The sequence below is a fragment of the Chiroxiphia lanceolata genome, chromosome 19 (genome assembly GCF_009829145.1).
Source record: "Chiroxiphia lanceolata isolate bChiLan1 chromosome 19, bChiLan1.pri, whole genome shotgun sequence".
Lineage (NCBI taxonomy): Eukaryota > Metazoa > Chordata > Aves > Passeriformes > Pipridae > Chiroxiphia > Chiroxiphia lanceolata.
In genome coordinates, this window is record NC_045655.1 from 11,347,593 (window position 1) to 11,364,245 (window position 16,653).

Sequence of the window (16,653 nt, forward strand, 5' to 3'; positions counted from 1 at the left end):
AATCGTCTCAAAGTGCTGAACACCTCGTTTTGCAGAAGGAGCTTCATGTTATATAAGTTGCAATGACTTAATGAACCTTTGGGATGCACACGGGAGGCTCCGGTTGAATTACCCCCATTAATCACGGCTGGAGAGGTTTTATCCATCATCCCTCCCTCCCTGCCAGCCACTGCTCCTGCTCAGGGGAGGGGGGGAACGAGCAGAAAATTTATGGGGTGAGCCCCAGCAACCTGCTTGTTCTCCTGTGGTGGGAGCTGGGCATTGCCATGGAGGTTTTCCCACTGGCACCGGGGGACAGAATGGATCAGGGCAGCCCAAAAAGCTGGGACAAGGCTGGACTTTCAGAAACCAGATGGTCCACCCAGCAGTAACAGGGAAAAAATAGGGAATTTTTTGGCTGCAAGGACAAAGCACACAAATATGCTGCCTGAGCATCAGTGCCAACCCCAAAACTCAGCTCAGGCCCTCTCTCTGTATTGGTCCCCGAGGGGTTTTGCCTCCTCTTGTATCTCCCCAGTTCCCTTCCTCCCTTCCAGCACACTTTCCTGCTTCCCAGGCCCTGAACTGCCCCAGCACTGATGGAAGAGAAGCTCCATGAGCAGGTTCTGCTTCCTCTCATGTGCAGCCCATTCCCCTCCTGGGCAGCCCTGGAGCACAGAAACTTCCTTTGAAGGGGCAAAATAAAGCAAAAATGGGAAAACAAACGAGCTTAGGAAGGAGGTAGAAAATCAGAGTACAAAGTGGGTGATGCTGCTGGAAAGGGCCCAGCAGGATGGACCCACAGCAGGGCTGGCACTGGGGGTGCCCCCAGCCCACCCACCCCCTGCCTCAGGGCTTCCCCAGCCAAATCACCTCCTGAGCCTCAGCACTGCAGCTGGTTTGGTGCAGCAGCTACAATTTAAGGGAGTTTCTATGTAATGAGGCTCCTCTATGATGCCCACAGACCTTGTGGCTCATTTAAATAATAAGTTTAATGAAATTCCATTTCTTATGTACACTATTTCAAACTCAGGTTTCTTTTTCCAAATACTAAATCCACCTGGATTTACTCACTGCACATCCAGGCAGGAATGCCAGAGTACCACTTCCTAACCCACACCCCACCAAGGCTCAGCTGAGTCACTAAAACAAACCCTGATTCCCTTCAGGAATATCAGTGACTTCCCAGCACCAGCAGCACAATGCCAGAAGCACATCACATCCCCTTGGCACCAGCATGGAATGGTTTGGGTTGGAAGGGACCTTAAAGCTCATCCATCCCACCCCCTGCCATGGGCAGGGACACCTTTCACTCTCCCAGGTTGCTCCAAGCCCCGTCCAACCTGGCCTTGGACACTTCCAGGGATCCAGGGGCAGCCACAGCTTCTCTGGGCAACCTGTGCCAGGGCCTCCCCGCCCTCCCAGGGAGGAATTTCTTCCCAATATCCCATCTGACCCTGCCCTCTGGCAGTGGGAAGCCATTCCCACTTGTCCTGGCGCTCCAGGTCCTTGGAAAGAGTCTCTCCAAGACCGAGCCACACCCATGTCCCTGGGATGGCTGATGAGCAGCAAGGATGCTGCTGGATATCCAGGTGCTTCCACAGGCATGGATTTGCAGTTTGGGAGAGCAGCCAACTCAGAAACTCCTCCTCCTCCCACCTCCCTGGGGCCGGAGCTGTGCCAACCTCCAGCTGGGCACCAGAGGGACATTTGGGATTTTAGTCCAGGCACTTCACAGCAACATTTCTGCTGTGACCTCCCCTGCTCCAGCACCTCGGGCAGAGATGTCCCAGGGGCAGTGGGGCCGTGTGGGGGGAGCGGAGGCAGCAGCTGGGGAATATCGGGAATATCGCCCTGTGCTCCCACTCGGCTCCCTCACCGGATTGGGAGCGCCGTGAATCACTGAGCACCAGCACTGCCGAGGCCCCAGCACGCCTGGCTGTTCCATATACAGCTCCACGGGCATGAGTCACAGCTCAGGTTCCAGGGCTGGATGCAAATCCCTTCTGAGAACTCCCGGAGAACAGCACCGGGCGAGCCGGGGGTCGCGCCCGGCCACCAGCCCAGGGCACCCTGCCCAGGGTGTCCTCTGGGTTTAATGGCTGCAAACACAAGCAGGCTGAGCTGCCCTGAGCCCTGGGGCTGCCCAGGGAGCTGTAGGGAGCAGGGCACCCACCCCCTGGTCCTTAGGGCAGGAGGGCACAGCCCCAGGGGTCAGTCGGTGGCACCGAGCAGAGCTCCACCAGCACCCACAGCAACAACCAAACATCCCCAGCTTCATCCCAACCCCTTCTAAAGCAGAGAAATACAGATTACATCCCTTGCCTACCCAGATATGTTAGAGACAAGGCTGGATTCTCTTTCTTTTGTAGTAATTAAAGCCTAGTGATTATCCCACTCATCAAACACCACGTCTAGACACAGACTTTTCACTGCAATTCACAGCGAATCCACCCCTACTCCCTTTCACGTGGCTACACACACCCTACTCCACACATCCACCAGGCAGCCAGCTCCTAGGAGCTCCCAGAAAAGTCACATTTCGATTCAGCACGGGCTGGAGAGGGGCTGGAGCACGAGGGAGCAGAGCCCCAGCCCTGGAGGGGGCTCCAACCCTGTCCAGGTGATCTCGTGCTCCCTGTCTCCCCAAAAAAACCAACTTGCAAGTGATGGGAAACCCAGAGATTCAAGACGGTGGGGAAGAAGAGAGTCACAGAATGGTTGGGTTTGGAAAGAACCATAAAGCTCATCTCCTTCCACCCCCCTGCCACAGGCAGGGACACCTTCCACCAGCCCAGGCTGCTCCAGCCTGGAGCAACTGCTGCTGACTGGGAGAAAAAGCAGAATAAGATTGTTTTTCCTCCCACCAGAGCAGATAAGGGACAGATCTAACTACCACCTTTCCTCCACCTCCTTCTCTCTAGGTCTTAAAGAAGCCTTCCTGCTTGCTCCCGGCTACAAGGATCCCATCTGCAGAGTCACTGCTGCTCCCCAACTCTCCCAGTCGCTTAAATGTGCATTTCCATCTCTAACAGTAACTCCTCAGACACGGGGCCCTGGGGAACCGCAGCTTTCCATCTTCTCCAGCCATCCCCATCCCCGGGCTATAAAGACAAAGGCAGAACAAGGCAGCGCTGCTTTGGGATTTCCCTTTGTTTTCACAGCTTTAGCGATTGAAAAACATGTAAATATGAAGGAAGGGTCAACGATTCAACAGTGATTAAGTCTGAAATATTCCACTTAGTACCCATTAGACTTTGAAAACACCCATTACGTTCCCAGAGTTCCCCAGAGCCCAGCCAAGCACTACCCAGCTCTGGGGAAAGCAGCTTCCTTGAAAGGCTTGAGGTATCTTGAGAAAACACCGAGTTCATTTCAGTAGCAAGAAATAAAAAGAAAAGCAAGAGACAATAAAAGAATTAATGTATTGTAGGTCCTTAATACCATTTCCCCAGAGAGAGGAAAAAACAACCAAGTCTAATGGAAATTTTCTATTCCCAAAACCATTTGCACTGTTATTGTCTGCAACTAAAAGAAGATGAAAACATAAAACCTCAGCAGCTCGACTTTCTGAAAGCTGCCTCTCTTTTTTTTTTTTTTCCCCTTGAAGAATAAAATTAAACTGCACCTGGGATATGAAGCTTCCACCTTACAAAAATATCCAAACCCCTGCGGCAGCCTTACAGCCACAGGGCTGGAGCAGCTCATGCTAAAAGACCTGGAGGACCCCAAGCTCCTTGAATTTAGCACAGAACATCCTTCCATCCCTTTGGAAAAATTCAAGCTGGTATTTCAAATCCTGTGGATTTGAAACACTTTAGGAAACATGCAATTAAGCAATGTGGTTAAAATAAAAGAGGCTGATTTAAGAGGGTAGTCCTATTCCTTGTAAAAAGAAGGATCACTCCTTCATCTCAATCAGCTCCAAATTGTGCTCATGATGTTTTAAACCTCTATTTCACTTGCTCTCCAAGCAAGAAAAAGCAGAGGAGCAATAAGATTAATTCAGTAAATTACATTTTCTTTGTCTACTGGAAAGCTGCTATTAAGTAGAGGAAGAGACAATTGTGTTGTCTCGGGGGATGTATCCCCACCACCCACCCCACAGACACACCCCGGAGCTGGGGAAGCCCAAAGAGGTCCCACCACCCTGCCTAAATTCCTTCTTTAAAATCTATTAAGGGGGAAAGAGCTGCCAGCGAGACGTTTTACTCCCCATTTCATCAGCTACAGTTCTGTGAACCTCCAGAACAAGGACTGACAGCGTGAATGCCAGTCCTCATCTATAATTAAGGAGGGTCAGAGCCACGGGGCACCTTCACCTCGGCACAGCCTGGCCAGGGCAGGGCGAGCACTGGCTGTGCCCACGCCGCAAATCATCCCGAGCGCAGGCGATGATTTCATCTCCTCGGCGAGCGAGATACCCGATTATCAATAATTCATGGGCACAGACAGACGTGCAAGTGGCTTTGAGAAGCGAAGTGGAAAGCGAAGAAACAATTCTTGGAACAAGAGGCGGCGGGAGACAGAGGCGGGGAGGGAAGGGGCACTTTGCACGCACGTGTCGAACCCCAGTGCGATGGCGATGACATACGTGCCGGCCCCGGAGCCACTTTAGCAGGGGGGCTTTGCCCGTGCCCTCTGCAGGTGGTATATGACAGGATGCTTGCCTGGATGGAGCCCAGCTCTACCTATCCGGATGGACAGCTCGCTCCCACAGTCCAGGGGACGGGCAGGGTCCTGCTCCTGCTTCTCCTTGGCGGCTCGGGGGTCGCAGCTCAAGGCCAGGGCGGCGTGGGAAGGGCCACTGAAACCCTGCAAGGCAAGAGGCACAAGGGTTTTCCAAGAGGCACAAGGGCTTCCCCACAGCTGCCCATCAAGCCCTCTCCCAGCCCCACCCTCTGGCACCGGTGTGGAGAATCCTGGAATCATGGAATGGACCTTAAAGCTCATCCAGTCCCACCCCCTGCCACAGGCAGGGACACCTTCCACTCACCCACTTTGTTCCAACCCATCCAACCTGGCCTTGGACACTTCCAGGGATCCAGGGGCAGCCACAGCTTCTCTGGGCAACCTGTGCCAGGGCCTCCCCACCCTCACAGGGAAGAATTCCTTCCCAATATCCCTTCTAACCCTGCCCTCTGGCAGTGGGAAGCCATTCCCCCTTGTCCTGGCACTACAGTTCCTGATAAAAACGAATCCAAGTTGGTGTTTCTGGATGCCCCCAGGATCCTCAAACCCACCTGGAGCTACAAAACTGGGAGGGAACAAGAGGTTAGAGGCACAACAGCAGAGCTGAGAGAAGGGAGCGTGTCCCATGGCAGTGGCTGTGTGACTTGGTGTCACCAGGATGTCCCCACTGCACCTGGAATCACCCCTCAGGAACACTGCTGGATGGATGGCAGCAGAATAAGCCATCAAACACTGAACAGCCAGAGCTGATAAGGGGAGCCTCGCTGGCTAAGGTCACATGAAACAAAAATAAAGGTTAAAGATGAATAACTAAATTGTCTCTTCTCCCCTCATTTGCATAATACGGTCTGACTGGGGCTATTAATACTAATCACATATTTGCTGTCTGCTCTCTACTGCAGCTCAGCCAGGCAGCTTTCACCTCCACTAACCCAGCAATTACAAGATGAGGAGCTCGTGTTTAAATCCCTCTGGGAGATGGGAGACCCCCCTCCCTCCCATCACACCTGCCCACGGGAGACACCTGCAGCTCTGTGCCTGAAATCCCGGGCAGTGGCTGGAAGAACAAGCAGGAACAGGGCACTTTTCCAGCAAAACCTGGATGACGTGACACAAGGAGGGAAGAGGGGAGCTTCCCATCACAACCTGACTTGGATAAGGGCAAGGAGAGGCTGAGAATGGAAGCTCAGGGGCTCATCCTGATGTTGGCATTTCTGCAGCACGGTCTCCTTACACAAGGAGAGTCACAGAATCATGGAATGGTTTGGGTTGGAAGAGATCCTAAAGATCATCTCATCCCACCCCTGCCATGGACAGGGACACCTTCCACTAGCCCAGGTTGCTCCAAGCCCCATCCAACCTGGCCTTGGACACTCCCAGGGATCCAGGGGCAGCCACAGCTTCTCCGGGCAACCTGTGCCTAGGAATTCTCCTAGGGAAGAATTCCTTCCCAGTATCCCATCTAACCCTGCCCTCTGGTCATGTGAAGCCATTCCCCCTTGTCCTGTCACTCCAGTCCCTCTCCATCTTTCTTGCCTGGTCCTGCTAAAGCTAAATGGGTTTTCACCTCTGGAGAAAGTGAGAAACACCAAAAACTTTCTGGAAAACAGGAACCTGAGGAGAAGCGAGGACAGGAATTGGAAGGTGCAGAAGTAAAGTCTCAACTTCAAGTGCCCATAAAGGACTCGTGAGCGTGGCACGGGTCCCTCCAGCCCTGCTCCAGCCTCCTTGGGCACGGGGAATACCAGGATTCCTGGAGCAGACAGCTCTCCTTCCACACTTCTCCTTCCAGCACGTTGCCAAACGAGCTACAGCCATTGCAGCAGCAGCTTTGTGGGCTTTACCACCACGGGATCCATGGCTTTGCTCCAGCCCAAACACAGCTGCTGCCCAGCCAGAGCGTGTCAGCACGGGCAGGGCAGCGAGCCCAGGGCACGGCCAGGACACTGAGCCACAGCCACCCAGCCAGGGGGAGGGAGGGAAACCCCCTGCCCAGGCAGGAGCAGGCAGGTGACACCGGGCAGCTGCCCTCTGTCCCCATCCACACCGACCCAGCCAGGTCCTTGTGAGGTCAGGACCACTCACCCCACGCTCTGCAGCCCCACTCGACAGCCTCCCACGGGGATTCTCTGCGCCACCATTCCCAGCACATCAAGCTCTTATCAAAATGACACCCACAGACCTTCACTTCCCACCGAAACGGAGGCGCACTCGGGGATATTTCAGATGTTTGTCGCAGGGTCAGGTCACCTCCCTGCTGACAGGCACAAACACACGACAGCAGCAGCTCATCAAAATATCAGTGACCTTCAGGAAAGCACAGGACTGATTCCGACTGGGATTGCTCCCAGTCATTCCAGCCCGGGCCCTGCATGAGGCCCTTAATTGGAACGTGTCAGTGGGTTAAAACAGCATTAGAAAGAGGAGAGGGAAGTCAGCTCGCATTAATTAGTTCGTGCCAGTAATTAGCGTTAAGTGAAGGAACCACGGGGGTTGATTATTTCGAGAGGCAGTGAGAGATTTGGGCAGGAAGAACTTGGAGGAAAACTGTTCTGGGATGTGGGAGTCCCCACTGCACTTGTCTGCTCGTGGAGAGAAGTTGTTGGATTGTCCTGGCCCTGTGTGGAAAAGCAAGTGAGAAAACAAGGTGTCCTTTATGTAGAAAAAAAAGGTATCCTTTTAGATAAAAAATGGATATCATTTTAGATGAAAAAAAAATAGGTATCCTTTCAGGTAAAGCAAGGATTTTGGATCACATTCCCCTGCCCAGCAGCCTCTTGCACAAGTTTTAAATTGATCTGAAGCCAATTTTAAAAAGAATTGAAGAGTCAGTGATGCCTTTGAGAAATAATCTGCTCTTCTCCACCTGAGCAATGAAGGAGAATAAATTAATAAAGAAATAGTGATGATAAAAGCTGATGGTCTGGTTTTGTGTGGGTCACTTGGTCCCAGGCCTGGAGGTGTTGCTGCTCTTCCTGTGCAGTATCTTAACCCAGCAAATACCCTGGCACAGGCTCCACAAAGCCACAGGAAACAAAGATGTATCAACTGATGGCAAAAAGTACCACAAGGGGAAAGAAAAAAAAAGAATAAACATTGCTACTTTCTTTTAAAAAGCTAAAACTATTCCTAAGTTGTCCCAGAGCAGACACAGAGACGATAAGAGACAATAATAAGGCATGGTTTGATGGTGCCCAGAGGCTCCTATTTCACACTTAATAAGAGAGAGACAGTGATAACAGAGCAGGGACCAGAGAGGGACCAGAGAAAGAGAAAAAGGTGGGTCAGTGCTGCCACTCACTTGGCTTTGCTGCTCCTGCACTTCTGCACTGACCCAACACCTCTGGGGACAGAGACAGAGGCACAGAGCAGCAACTCCCTGGATTTTCCAGGCTAGATCACCACATTTATGTTAAAAACATGAAATAGGAGTGGGTAGAGAGCTCAGTTATCAGAGAGCACCCACCAACATGTAAACCAGCAGGCTGGGATTCTGTTATTTAAAACGACATATCAGGGGCTCAATGCTTCCAAGGGATCCAAATCCCGGTGCCAGCCATGAATCCCAGTGCCAGCAGCAGAGCTGAGGAATGTGAAGCAATGGAGAGCATCCCCCACCCTCCCTCAGCACACTCTGGGTTCACTCCTTGAGACCTCGGATGGTCACATCACTCCCAGAGCCCATGGAGGGACACAGAGGGATCCACAGAAACAACATGTCTTCCACATCTTCTAGGGGGAAAAAAAAAAAAAAAAAAGCTTGGTTTTGGTTAATGTTGACAAATATTAACAAGCACAAAGGGATGGGTTAAGGGAAGGAGTCAGCAGGCATGCATGGATTTAAGTGGACTTGGATTGCAGCTCCTCTCCACGGATCACCAGCAACCCCTCGCTCGAATTGCTAAAATCAACAACTCAAGTGCAGCCTCAAACACTCCCAGCAGTAAAAAGGCCCCTCTCGGTGCTGAAGTGGGTGCAGTCACATTTATGATTAATAGCAACCACCATGCAGCTCTGGACACACTCTCATACCCATTAACCCTGCTCCCACAGTGCCTGGCAGCCCTGACTCCCAGCACAGCACAGCCAAACCTCTCAGCCTTAACTGGGTCTCACCAGCAGCACCCAAACCCCTTTGCTCAGACAGATTCCTCCATAAATTGGGAATAAACCTTGGGACAACCCAGTATGTCCTAAACCACCAGGAACTGGGAAGGAAAGGTGCATCTACAGAAAAAAATTCCAGTTTTTTCATGGCAGATCTGCTCTGGCAGCTCCCTGTGAGCAGATCCCATCAGGGTTTATCCTTCCCCATCCCAGCAGTGCAGCAGCACAGCAGCCAGAGCCTTCCCTAATAACTCCAACCAGGGAAGCTTAAGTGAATATTAGGGAAGCCTGGTATCAGTTTATCTGTAACTAATGTCGCATTATTGCAAGTACATTTTATTCAGTGCTAATTATCAGCCACTCAGATAACTCATAACTCCTGAAAATTGCAAACAGCAGCTTTAATCACCAGCCTCTGCCAACGGGCTGCGAGGGCAGGAGGAATAAATCACCTCCTCCTGTGGCACAGGAGCGTGGGCACAGCCAGGGGGTCCTGGGGGGTGACACTGGAGCTGCCCCAGCCCCGGGGGCTCCCCTGGGAGCTGCCAGAGATCCTTGGAAGTGCCAAAATGTGCAGCGTTGTCCTGAGCTGGCAGCACCCAGCACACCCAGACCCCCCGGTCTGGCACACCAGGAGGGAGGCAAATTCACCAAAAATCACCCCAAACCCTTAAATAACAGGAATGACAGGAAAGAATCCCGCAGCCCTTCCAATCCAGGGATGTTGGGATGCCCATCCCAGCCAGTCCAGCACGGCTGGATCCCCAGGAGCACCGTGCCAGGGAGCAGGAACCCACCACTGGCACCAGCCCCACTGAAGTTCCAAGGGGAGATGGGCACAGGCCAATCCATCTTTTCTGTCAAACAACATTCCTATGGAAAATAAGCATACAGATATTTCTCACTGGCACATTTGGGGCTTTTCCCTTTCCAGGAGGGAGGCAAAACACAGCAGGAATGTTGCTGGCACCAGGTTTGGGAAGGCAGGAGGAGGGAACACACAGGCAATTCCCAGGCTCCTCAGGAAATCCAGGAGAGGTTCCTTCCAAAACGTGATGCCCCACAAGGCAGAAAGGAGGTCGTTTTCATAACCTCTGCCATGACAAAAACAAAAGCCCAGGAATGTTTTTCCTGCTTTTGCCATGGGACACGGCAAAAAAACAAACAACTTGTTCAACAAACAAACCCCATCTCTGCAACAGCAGGAGCCAAGTCTCCTGTCACCAACCGCCTGCCTCCCAGGAATGTCAGAGAAACCTCCAACACAACCAGTACATTCATTTTTCAATGGAATAATTGCTCCAGGTGGAGTGTTGGGAGCCCAGGAGTGCTGCCCACCAAAACCAGTTAGGTTGTACATCCACTTCCAGTGGTTTGCTGGGAGGAAACTTGCCTGTTACAGCCATAGCCAGATCCTAAGGGATATATTCCTACATTTTCCACACATCCCCAGCACCTGGCCACCAGTGGCTCTCTCAGCAGGACATGGCAGAGGGGTTTGTGGCATCGAGTCAGCACTACAGTACGAGATTTTAATTGTTTGCAATAAACCTTTAAGCCTCAGATGGGATTAACAAGAGCTTTTTCTCCACACGCTTATTAAAGCCTGATGGAGACCAGTTCCACCTCTCTTCCCTCTCCCTGCTCCCTTCCCACTTTGTTTGTAGCGTGGCAACGTGGATTTCTACAGTCCTTTATTCTGCCAGGCTTTCTGGGAGGGTTGGAGAAAAAGCAAACAAAACTTCAGTGAACAGCTCATTCCCACCCAATATTCCCCTCAGCAATGGTTTGCCGAGAGAACTGATGGGAGAGGGGGAGCTGGGGATGTGGGAGCCCTGCAAGGGAGCGGGGAGGGCTCCTGGAGCTCTGGCAGGATGCAGCAGGGCTCAGCCAGTGATCCATCAGCCCCCAAATGAAGAGCCAGGCCGTGCCAGCGCTGCCTAATTCCATTACACTAAAACACGACTTCCGCTGGATCCACAATTATCCGCGTGGACGTGCCCCGGCACAGGGATGGAGCAGGACCAGCCCCTTCTCCTGCATCCCCACGAGTATCCCAGCCTGCAGGACACAGCCCAAGGACATGTTTGCTGGGCTTCATCTCCTTCCACCATCTTGCACAGCCCATAAATAGCTCCAGACTTCTCTGCTGGAGCCACAGCAGAGCCGGGGGAGCCTCCAACACCTCCCTGAGGCACAGCGCAACAAACCCACAGGAGAGGCCCCTCATTCTCCTCATCTACTGCAATTAGTTCCTTGATTCATTACAGAAGAAAGGCATAACAAGGGACAAGGCACTTCTGGATCACCACCAAGGAGAAACGAACCAGCTTACTGCAAAATCATGGAATTGTCTGGGAGGGACCTTAAAGCTCATCTTCCACCCCCTGCCCTGGGCAGGGACACCTTCCACTAGCCCAGGCTGCTCCAAGCCCCGTCCAACCTGGCCTTGAGCACTTTCAGGGATAAACTCCTTTCCTCTGGGGGCCTTTCCAAGCTTGAGACTCGGAGAGGAGACTCATCCAGTCAGTGTTTCATCCACGTTGGCTCCCAAGCCTGGGGCCAGCAGATTGAGGTCACATCACTGCCACCGCCCCGGTGGGAACTGGAGCATGATGGGGGGAGACGGGGAACACACCATGGAGATCTCCACACCCCGAGTGTGGCACAGCCCTGGAGAACACAGACAGGCCACCTCACAGCCCTGGAGGACACAGACAGGCCACCCCACAGCCCTGTACCCCGAGCATCAAATGGGTGCAGAGGCAGAGACACCCACAGGGTCCCTATGCCGGCGGAGGAGCCTCATCCAGGCTGAGCAGAGAGGAACAATAAAGCCATTTCCCCCCCCATTTCCCAGAAGTGTGTTCCTCTCCAGCAGCTCCTCAGCCCACTAATGAGCTACAATGTCCCACTGGATTAGGAGCAAGTGTTTTTTACACCACTCACCACCAGCCACAAGCCAAGGGGCCACCGAGCATCGCCTGGCAGCCGCTCCCCGAGGGGACTGTTCTCCGAGGGCACTGCCCTCCCTGGGGACACACACACACAGGAGGCACAAAACTGCCTCTTTCCAGCTGCCTTGGCAGCACACAGCCGTGCCAAGGCAGCGTGGGTGAGTCAGAGCTTACCCTGGGAGAGAGCTGGAGCTGTGCTGCAGCTCCAGACCTGTGGGGATGGATTTTCCACGATCCACACGGAAGCAGCCTTCCTCTCCCTGACATTCCCCCAGCCAACTGCAGAACCTCTCTTGCTGCTTCTCTGTCATTTTAATGGCAGGTTTCCCTTTCACAGTGGAGGCATTAATTTGGGGTTATGCTGTGAGCAAATTCAAAGGCAGACTTTGAGATCAAAGAACAGCTGAGGAACCTTCTGTAGCACTTGGTGTGGCCCCAGATAAACAGGGACTTGCTCAGGAGTGCAGGGGAAGAGTATGGATGCTATAGGAGTGAGCCTCAGAGTGATCCCCCCTTGGGGCAGTCAGCTCTGTGCCATGAACCAGCACCACAGGCACAGGAAAGGGAGGCAGAGGATCCTGATTCCTTCCCCGAGCCCACCCGGATGCAGGCAGGGTGTGGAGCATCACTGCAGCAAGGAGGAGAGTTTAAAGTCCCTTAATCCATCACCTTTTAGAGCCCATCAAGCTGAAGCACATGTGCAATCCAGGAACACTCCAAGCAACCTTCAGTCCATGCTCAGTGGGTCAGAACCCACAGCTTGCTCTCCCCTGGAGCTTTGCTGCTGCTTTCTGCTCATCCCATGTCTGAAACTTCACAAAAAAGTGCACAAATTCAATCAGCAAAGAGGTCAGACACTGTCCAGGATCCAGCAGAACCTCAGAATCATTAAGGTTAGAAAAGCCCTCCCAGCCCATGGATCCCCCCTGTGCCCAATGCCCACCCTGTCCCCCAGCCCAGAGCACTGAGTGCCACATCCAGTCCTTCCTGGGACACCTCCAGAGGTGGGGACTCCAAACCCCCCTGGGCAGCCCCTGACAGTGCCTGACCACCCTTTCCATGAGGAAATTCCTCCTGATGTCCAACCTGACCCTCCCCTGGCACAGCTTGAGGCCGTTCCCTCTCCTCCTGTCCCTTGTTCCCTGGGAGCAGAGCCCGATCCTCCCCAGCTCCCCCCTCCTGGCAGGGGAGCAGAGCCAGAAGGTCCCCCCTGAGCCTCCTTTTCTCCAGACTGAGCCCCCCCAGCTCCCTCAGCAGCTCCAGACCCTTCTCCAGCTCTGTTCCCTTCTCTGGATACTGTTCTGGGACCCCCTGACAGCAACACATCCCTCCCCACAGCCCCAGCCAGGCTCCTCTGGCAGCTCTGGGGGAGATCCCGTGTTCCCATGTGCTCTTCTGTTTGGAAAACCTCTCCTCTTTTACAATTCTGAGCCAGGGCCAAGCAGTAATTGCAATTCCCTCAACAAAGGCTGAGCCAGGAGGAGAGAAAGTCCCATGGTCCATTAGCACCTTATCAGCAATACCTGCTCCAGGGCAGAGAGGGGCTTATCCCAGGTACCTCGTGGAAGAGGGAATGACAGAGAGAGGTGTATCCAGTGCAGGAGCTCACTGAATGAAGAATTAAGCCAGGTTTTCTCAGTTCCTGCTTTTTTTCCAGCAGGATTTTTTCACCCCATACCATCAAAGCACTGCAGATCTCATCTCTGTCAGAACTTAGTGATTCATAAACCTAATGAGGGTGGGAGGGAATCTAACCCTGACCTGGATTCAAGGCAGCTCTGCTCTGTAGCTGGAGCTCTGGGGCTTCACAAATCATGTTTTTATGAAATGCTTAATGCATAATGAGGGAGAATTATAATTAAGAGTAGATGACAAATTGCACTCTGGAAGTAAATAACCCTTTACCTCCATTAATAGAATGAAATGCTTTGCTAAAAATTAGTATAACTGCAATATTGTGAGGGTTTTGGGCAAATAATGTCAATCTATCTAGGAGCAATTGGATTTCAAGCACTAAAGCCACTGTACAGGGACAGGGAGGAGTGGGAAGCAGCCAGGCTTTTCATGGATCATATGGATAAACAGATTGAAAAGGAACCTTTGGGGTTTCTGAATCTTTCAGAGGGTCCCATGGGTGGGCTTTGTGGTCAGCACCAGGGATTTTCATGACTGAAATCCTGCCTGGGCCAGGACACAGGGACCAATCCCACACAGATCCATAACCTTCCACAGCTGGCCCCAGGGAAGAGCTGGGTTGGTTTGAACTGATAAGTTAATAAAACCCATGCCCAGTACTCTTATTCATTCAGAGCTAGAAGGGAAGGACCTTTCCCAGTGGAAGGCTTTGCTACGTTCCCTTAGGAGGCTCCCAAAAGAACAAAGTCTCCCTTCCTTAGTCATCAGAGCCAGACCCTTCCTCCCTCCCAGAGCCAGTGGAAAAGGGCCAGGATGCCACAAAACCAAACAAACACAAGGGCTGCTGTTTATTTGGCCCTAAGCAAAGGAAATCAGAGCAAAGCAGGAATGCACGAGCCGAGCTGTGCCTCACACAGGAACCCCTGGTCCATCCTCACCCCCCACACGGGCCAAAGGCTCGATCCCTGCAGCAGCATTTCAGTCCCACACTCAAAAACTTAATAAAGCAGAAAATACACATCCCCCCCACCCCAGGCACGTCCCTTGGCTGAAAATCCTCCACCTACTCCGGCAGTGAGGATGTGCAGCTAATTAACTTCCTGGGAGCCACAGATGAGCAGGAAAAAAAGCACATTAAAATGGGAATTTGTGATGGGCAGGCCTCGGAGGAATTAGCAAATTGCATAAGAGGAATCTTTATTCCGATTGTAAATTAACGCCAGCGACAGGACTCGGCACGTTTTCACTGCCTGGTGAGAGGATTAACCCGTCACACCCAGCCCTGGGCAAGGCAGGAGGGGGAGAAATATTACAGGCTTCCCATCTTTGCCAGGTGGAAGCACATTTGGGAGGATCACGGGCACCTTCCAGCTGCACCCCCGGACGGCATCGACAACTGCTCTGCCTCGTCACAGCAGGGAGGGGATCAGAGAATCCCACAGTCAGAGAATCCCACAATCCCTGAGGTTGGAAAAGCCCTCCCAGCCCATGGAACCACCCTGCGCCTGATGCCCCCCTTGTCCCCCAGCCCAGAGCACTCAGTGCCACGTCCAGACATTCCTTGGACACCTCCCTGAGCAGCCCCTTCCAGTGCCTGACCAACCTTTCCAGCAAGAAATTCCTCCTAAAATACATGTAAGTACCAGGAATCACTACCTAGTGCCCCCTCCCTCCAAAAAGGTGCTCCCCATGGCCTAATCCAGCTGTGCTTCAGCCCTGAGAAAAAAACCCTGGCATTTTAAACAAAATGCAACCACAGCTGCAGGTGGGATGGTCCTTCCCCCTCCTCCTGCAGCTTCACCCACACACTATTCCCAGCTTTCCCTCCCCACAAGTGACGTGGATGGATTTAGAAAGCAAAATATCCATCCCCAAGGCACATTCTGATCCAGACACCACCATCAGATAGGAGAGTATCCTCGGATATTTATTTATCAAGCTCCAAACCCTTCCCAAGAGTTCCCACCAAAAATAGCCTAAAATTCACTGTGCAAAATGTCCAGTCCCGGACTTTATCCCCGAAAAGCCTTCAACCCTCGGCTTGCACAACCAGAAAAGGGCAGGAACACGAGGCCATCATGTTTTGGGAGGGTTAAGGGGATCCAGCCTCCTACCAGGAGCATCCTCACACCTGCTGTGCTCTCATCCACCCCACGTGCAGATCCTCCCCCTGCTCAGGAAACCCTTCGAGCAGCTGCAAACCAGAGCCCCAAATATTTCAAAAAGCAGGTAGGAAACAGAAGCCCTGGAGCCCAGACAGGGATTTTGGCTGTGCTGGCTCCATGGGATGAGAGGTCAGCCCTGGCACCTACAGGGCCAACACCAACCCAGGCAAAAGGCTTTTAAAAGGCACTTCAGTTACTATTTGCTCAAATCCAAGGAATGGTCTGACCATCACATGTGGCTTTATTGATTTACTCTGCACTCAGGATAAAAAAAAAAAACAAAAAACACACCAAACCATGTATCCAGCTCAGAAGGAAAAAAAATAAAAAACATCCAATGGAGATGGTATTTCCAGGTGGGAATTACAGCCCTGGCTCCCCATCATCTTTCACGCCCCAAGTATTGGCAGGCTGGGGGTTGGAGCTGAGTAATGGCCCATCAGCTCTCTCCCCGGATTACACATTAACTCCTGGTTCTCCTGCGACAGCTGCCCTGCTCTCCCTCCCCCCCAGCAGCTCCCAGGGGAGCCCCCGAGGCTGCTGCAGACCCCCCACCCCAGCACCCATCGGCTGAGAGCCGAGCTCCAGCCACGGACCCACCACACCGGGAGTGAGGGAGCTGCTCCCCCTGTGCAGACAGATGTTTGTGAGGAGAATGAAGCTGAGAGGTAGAGGAGATGAGGCTGATTAAGCCTCATTATCCTATTTAGCCTAATGATCACAGAGCCCACGTCACTCCGTGGAGAGAACAAGGCATTTAACAGGAGAGGCAGGTACAAGTCCTGCAGCACACCGGGGGTTTACCAGCTCCCAGCACCACGGCCAGCTGGATTTCTCCCTCTCCCTCTCCCTGCCCATGGCACCTTCCCAATCCCACCAGCATCGCCCCTGTGAACTCCCCTTTGCCTACAGCAGCAGCTGAGGGCTTTGGTCTGGAAAAGGCAGGAGCAAGGGAGCTCCTGGAAGCCACAGCTCCAGCACAGATGCTCCACTGCCCCCTGAGCCAAAGCCCACCCAAAACCCACCCAAATGGGCTTGGGAACACTCGTGGGAACTCCACAGCCTGCAGCACCACCCGGAGAGGTCTCGGGGATCCAGCAGCTCCAAGACAAAGGGAA

At 52.8% G+C, this 16,653-nt stretch overlaps 1 protein-coding gene across 2 annotated transcripts in view; it reads right to left on the minus strand.

Annotated features, from left to right (window-relative positions):
- The window catches only part of SLC39A11 (solute carrier family 39 member 11), an 80,374-nt gene that overhangs the window by 51,225 nt on the left and 12,496 nt on the right, over window positions 1–16,653 (minus strand). The window contains exon 5 of one of the 2 annotated variants that reach the window (XM_032706804.1): window positions 4,671–4,794. In XM_032706804.1, coding sequence (XP_032562695.1) covers window positions 4,671–4,794 — 124 coding nt within the window. Of the gene's footprint in view, window positions 1–4,649; window positions 4,795–16,653 lie in introns of both variants that reach the window. The other variant, XM_032706803.1, reaches the window with a different exon arrangement.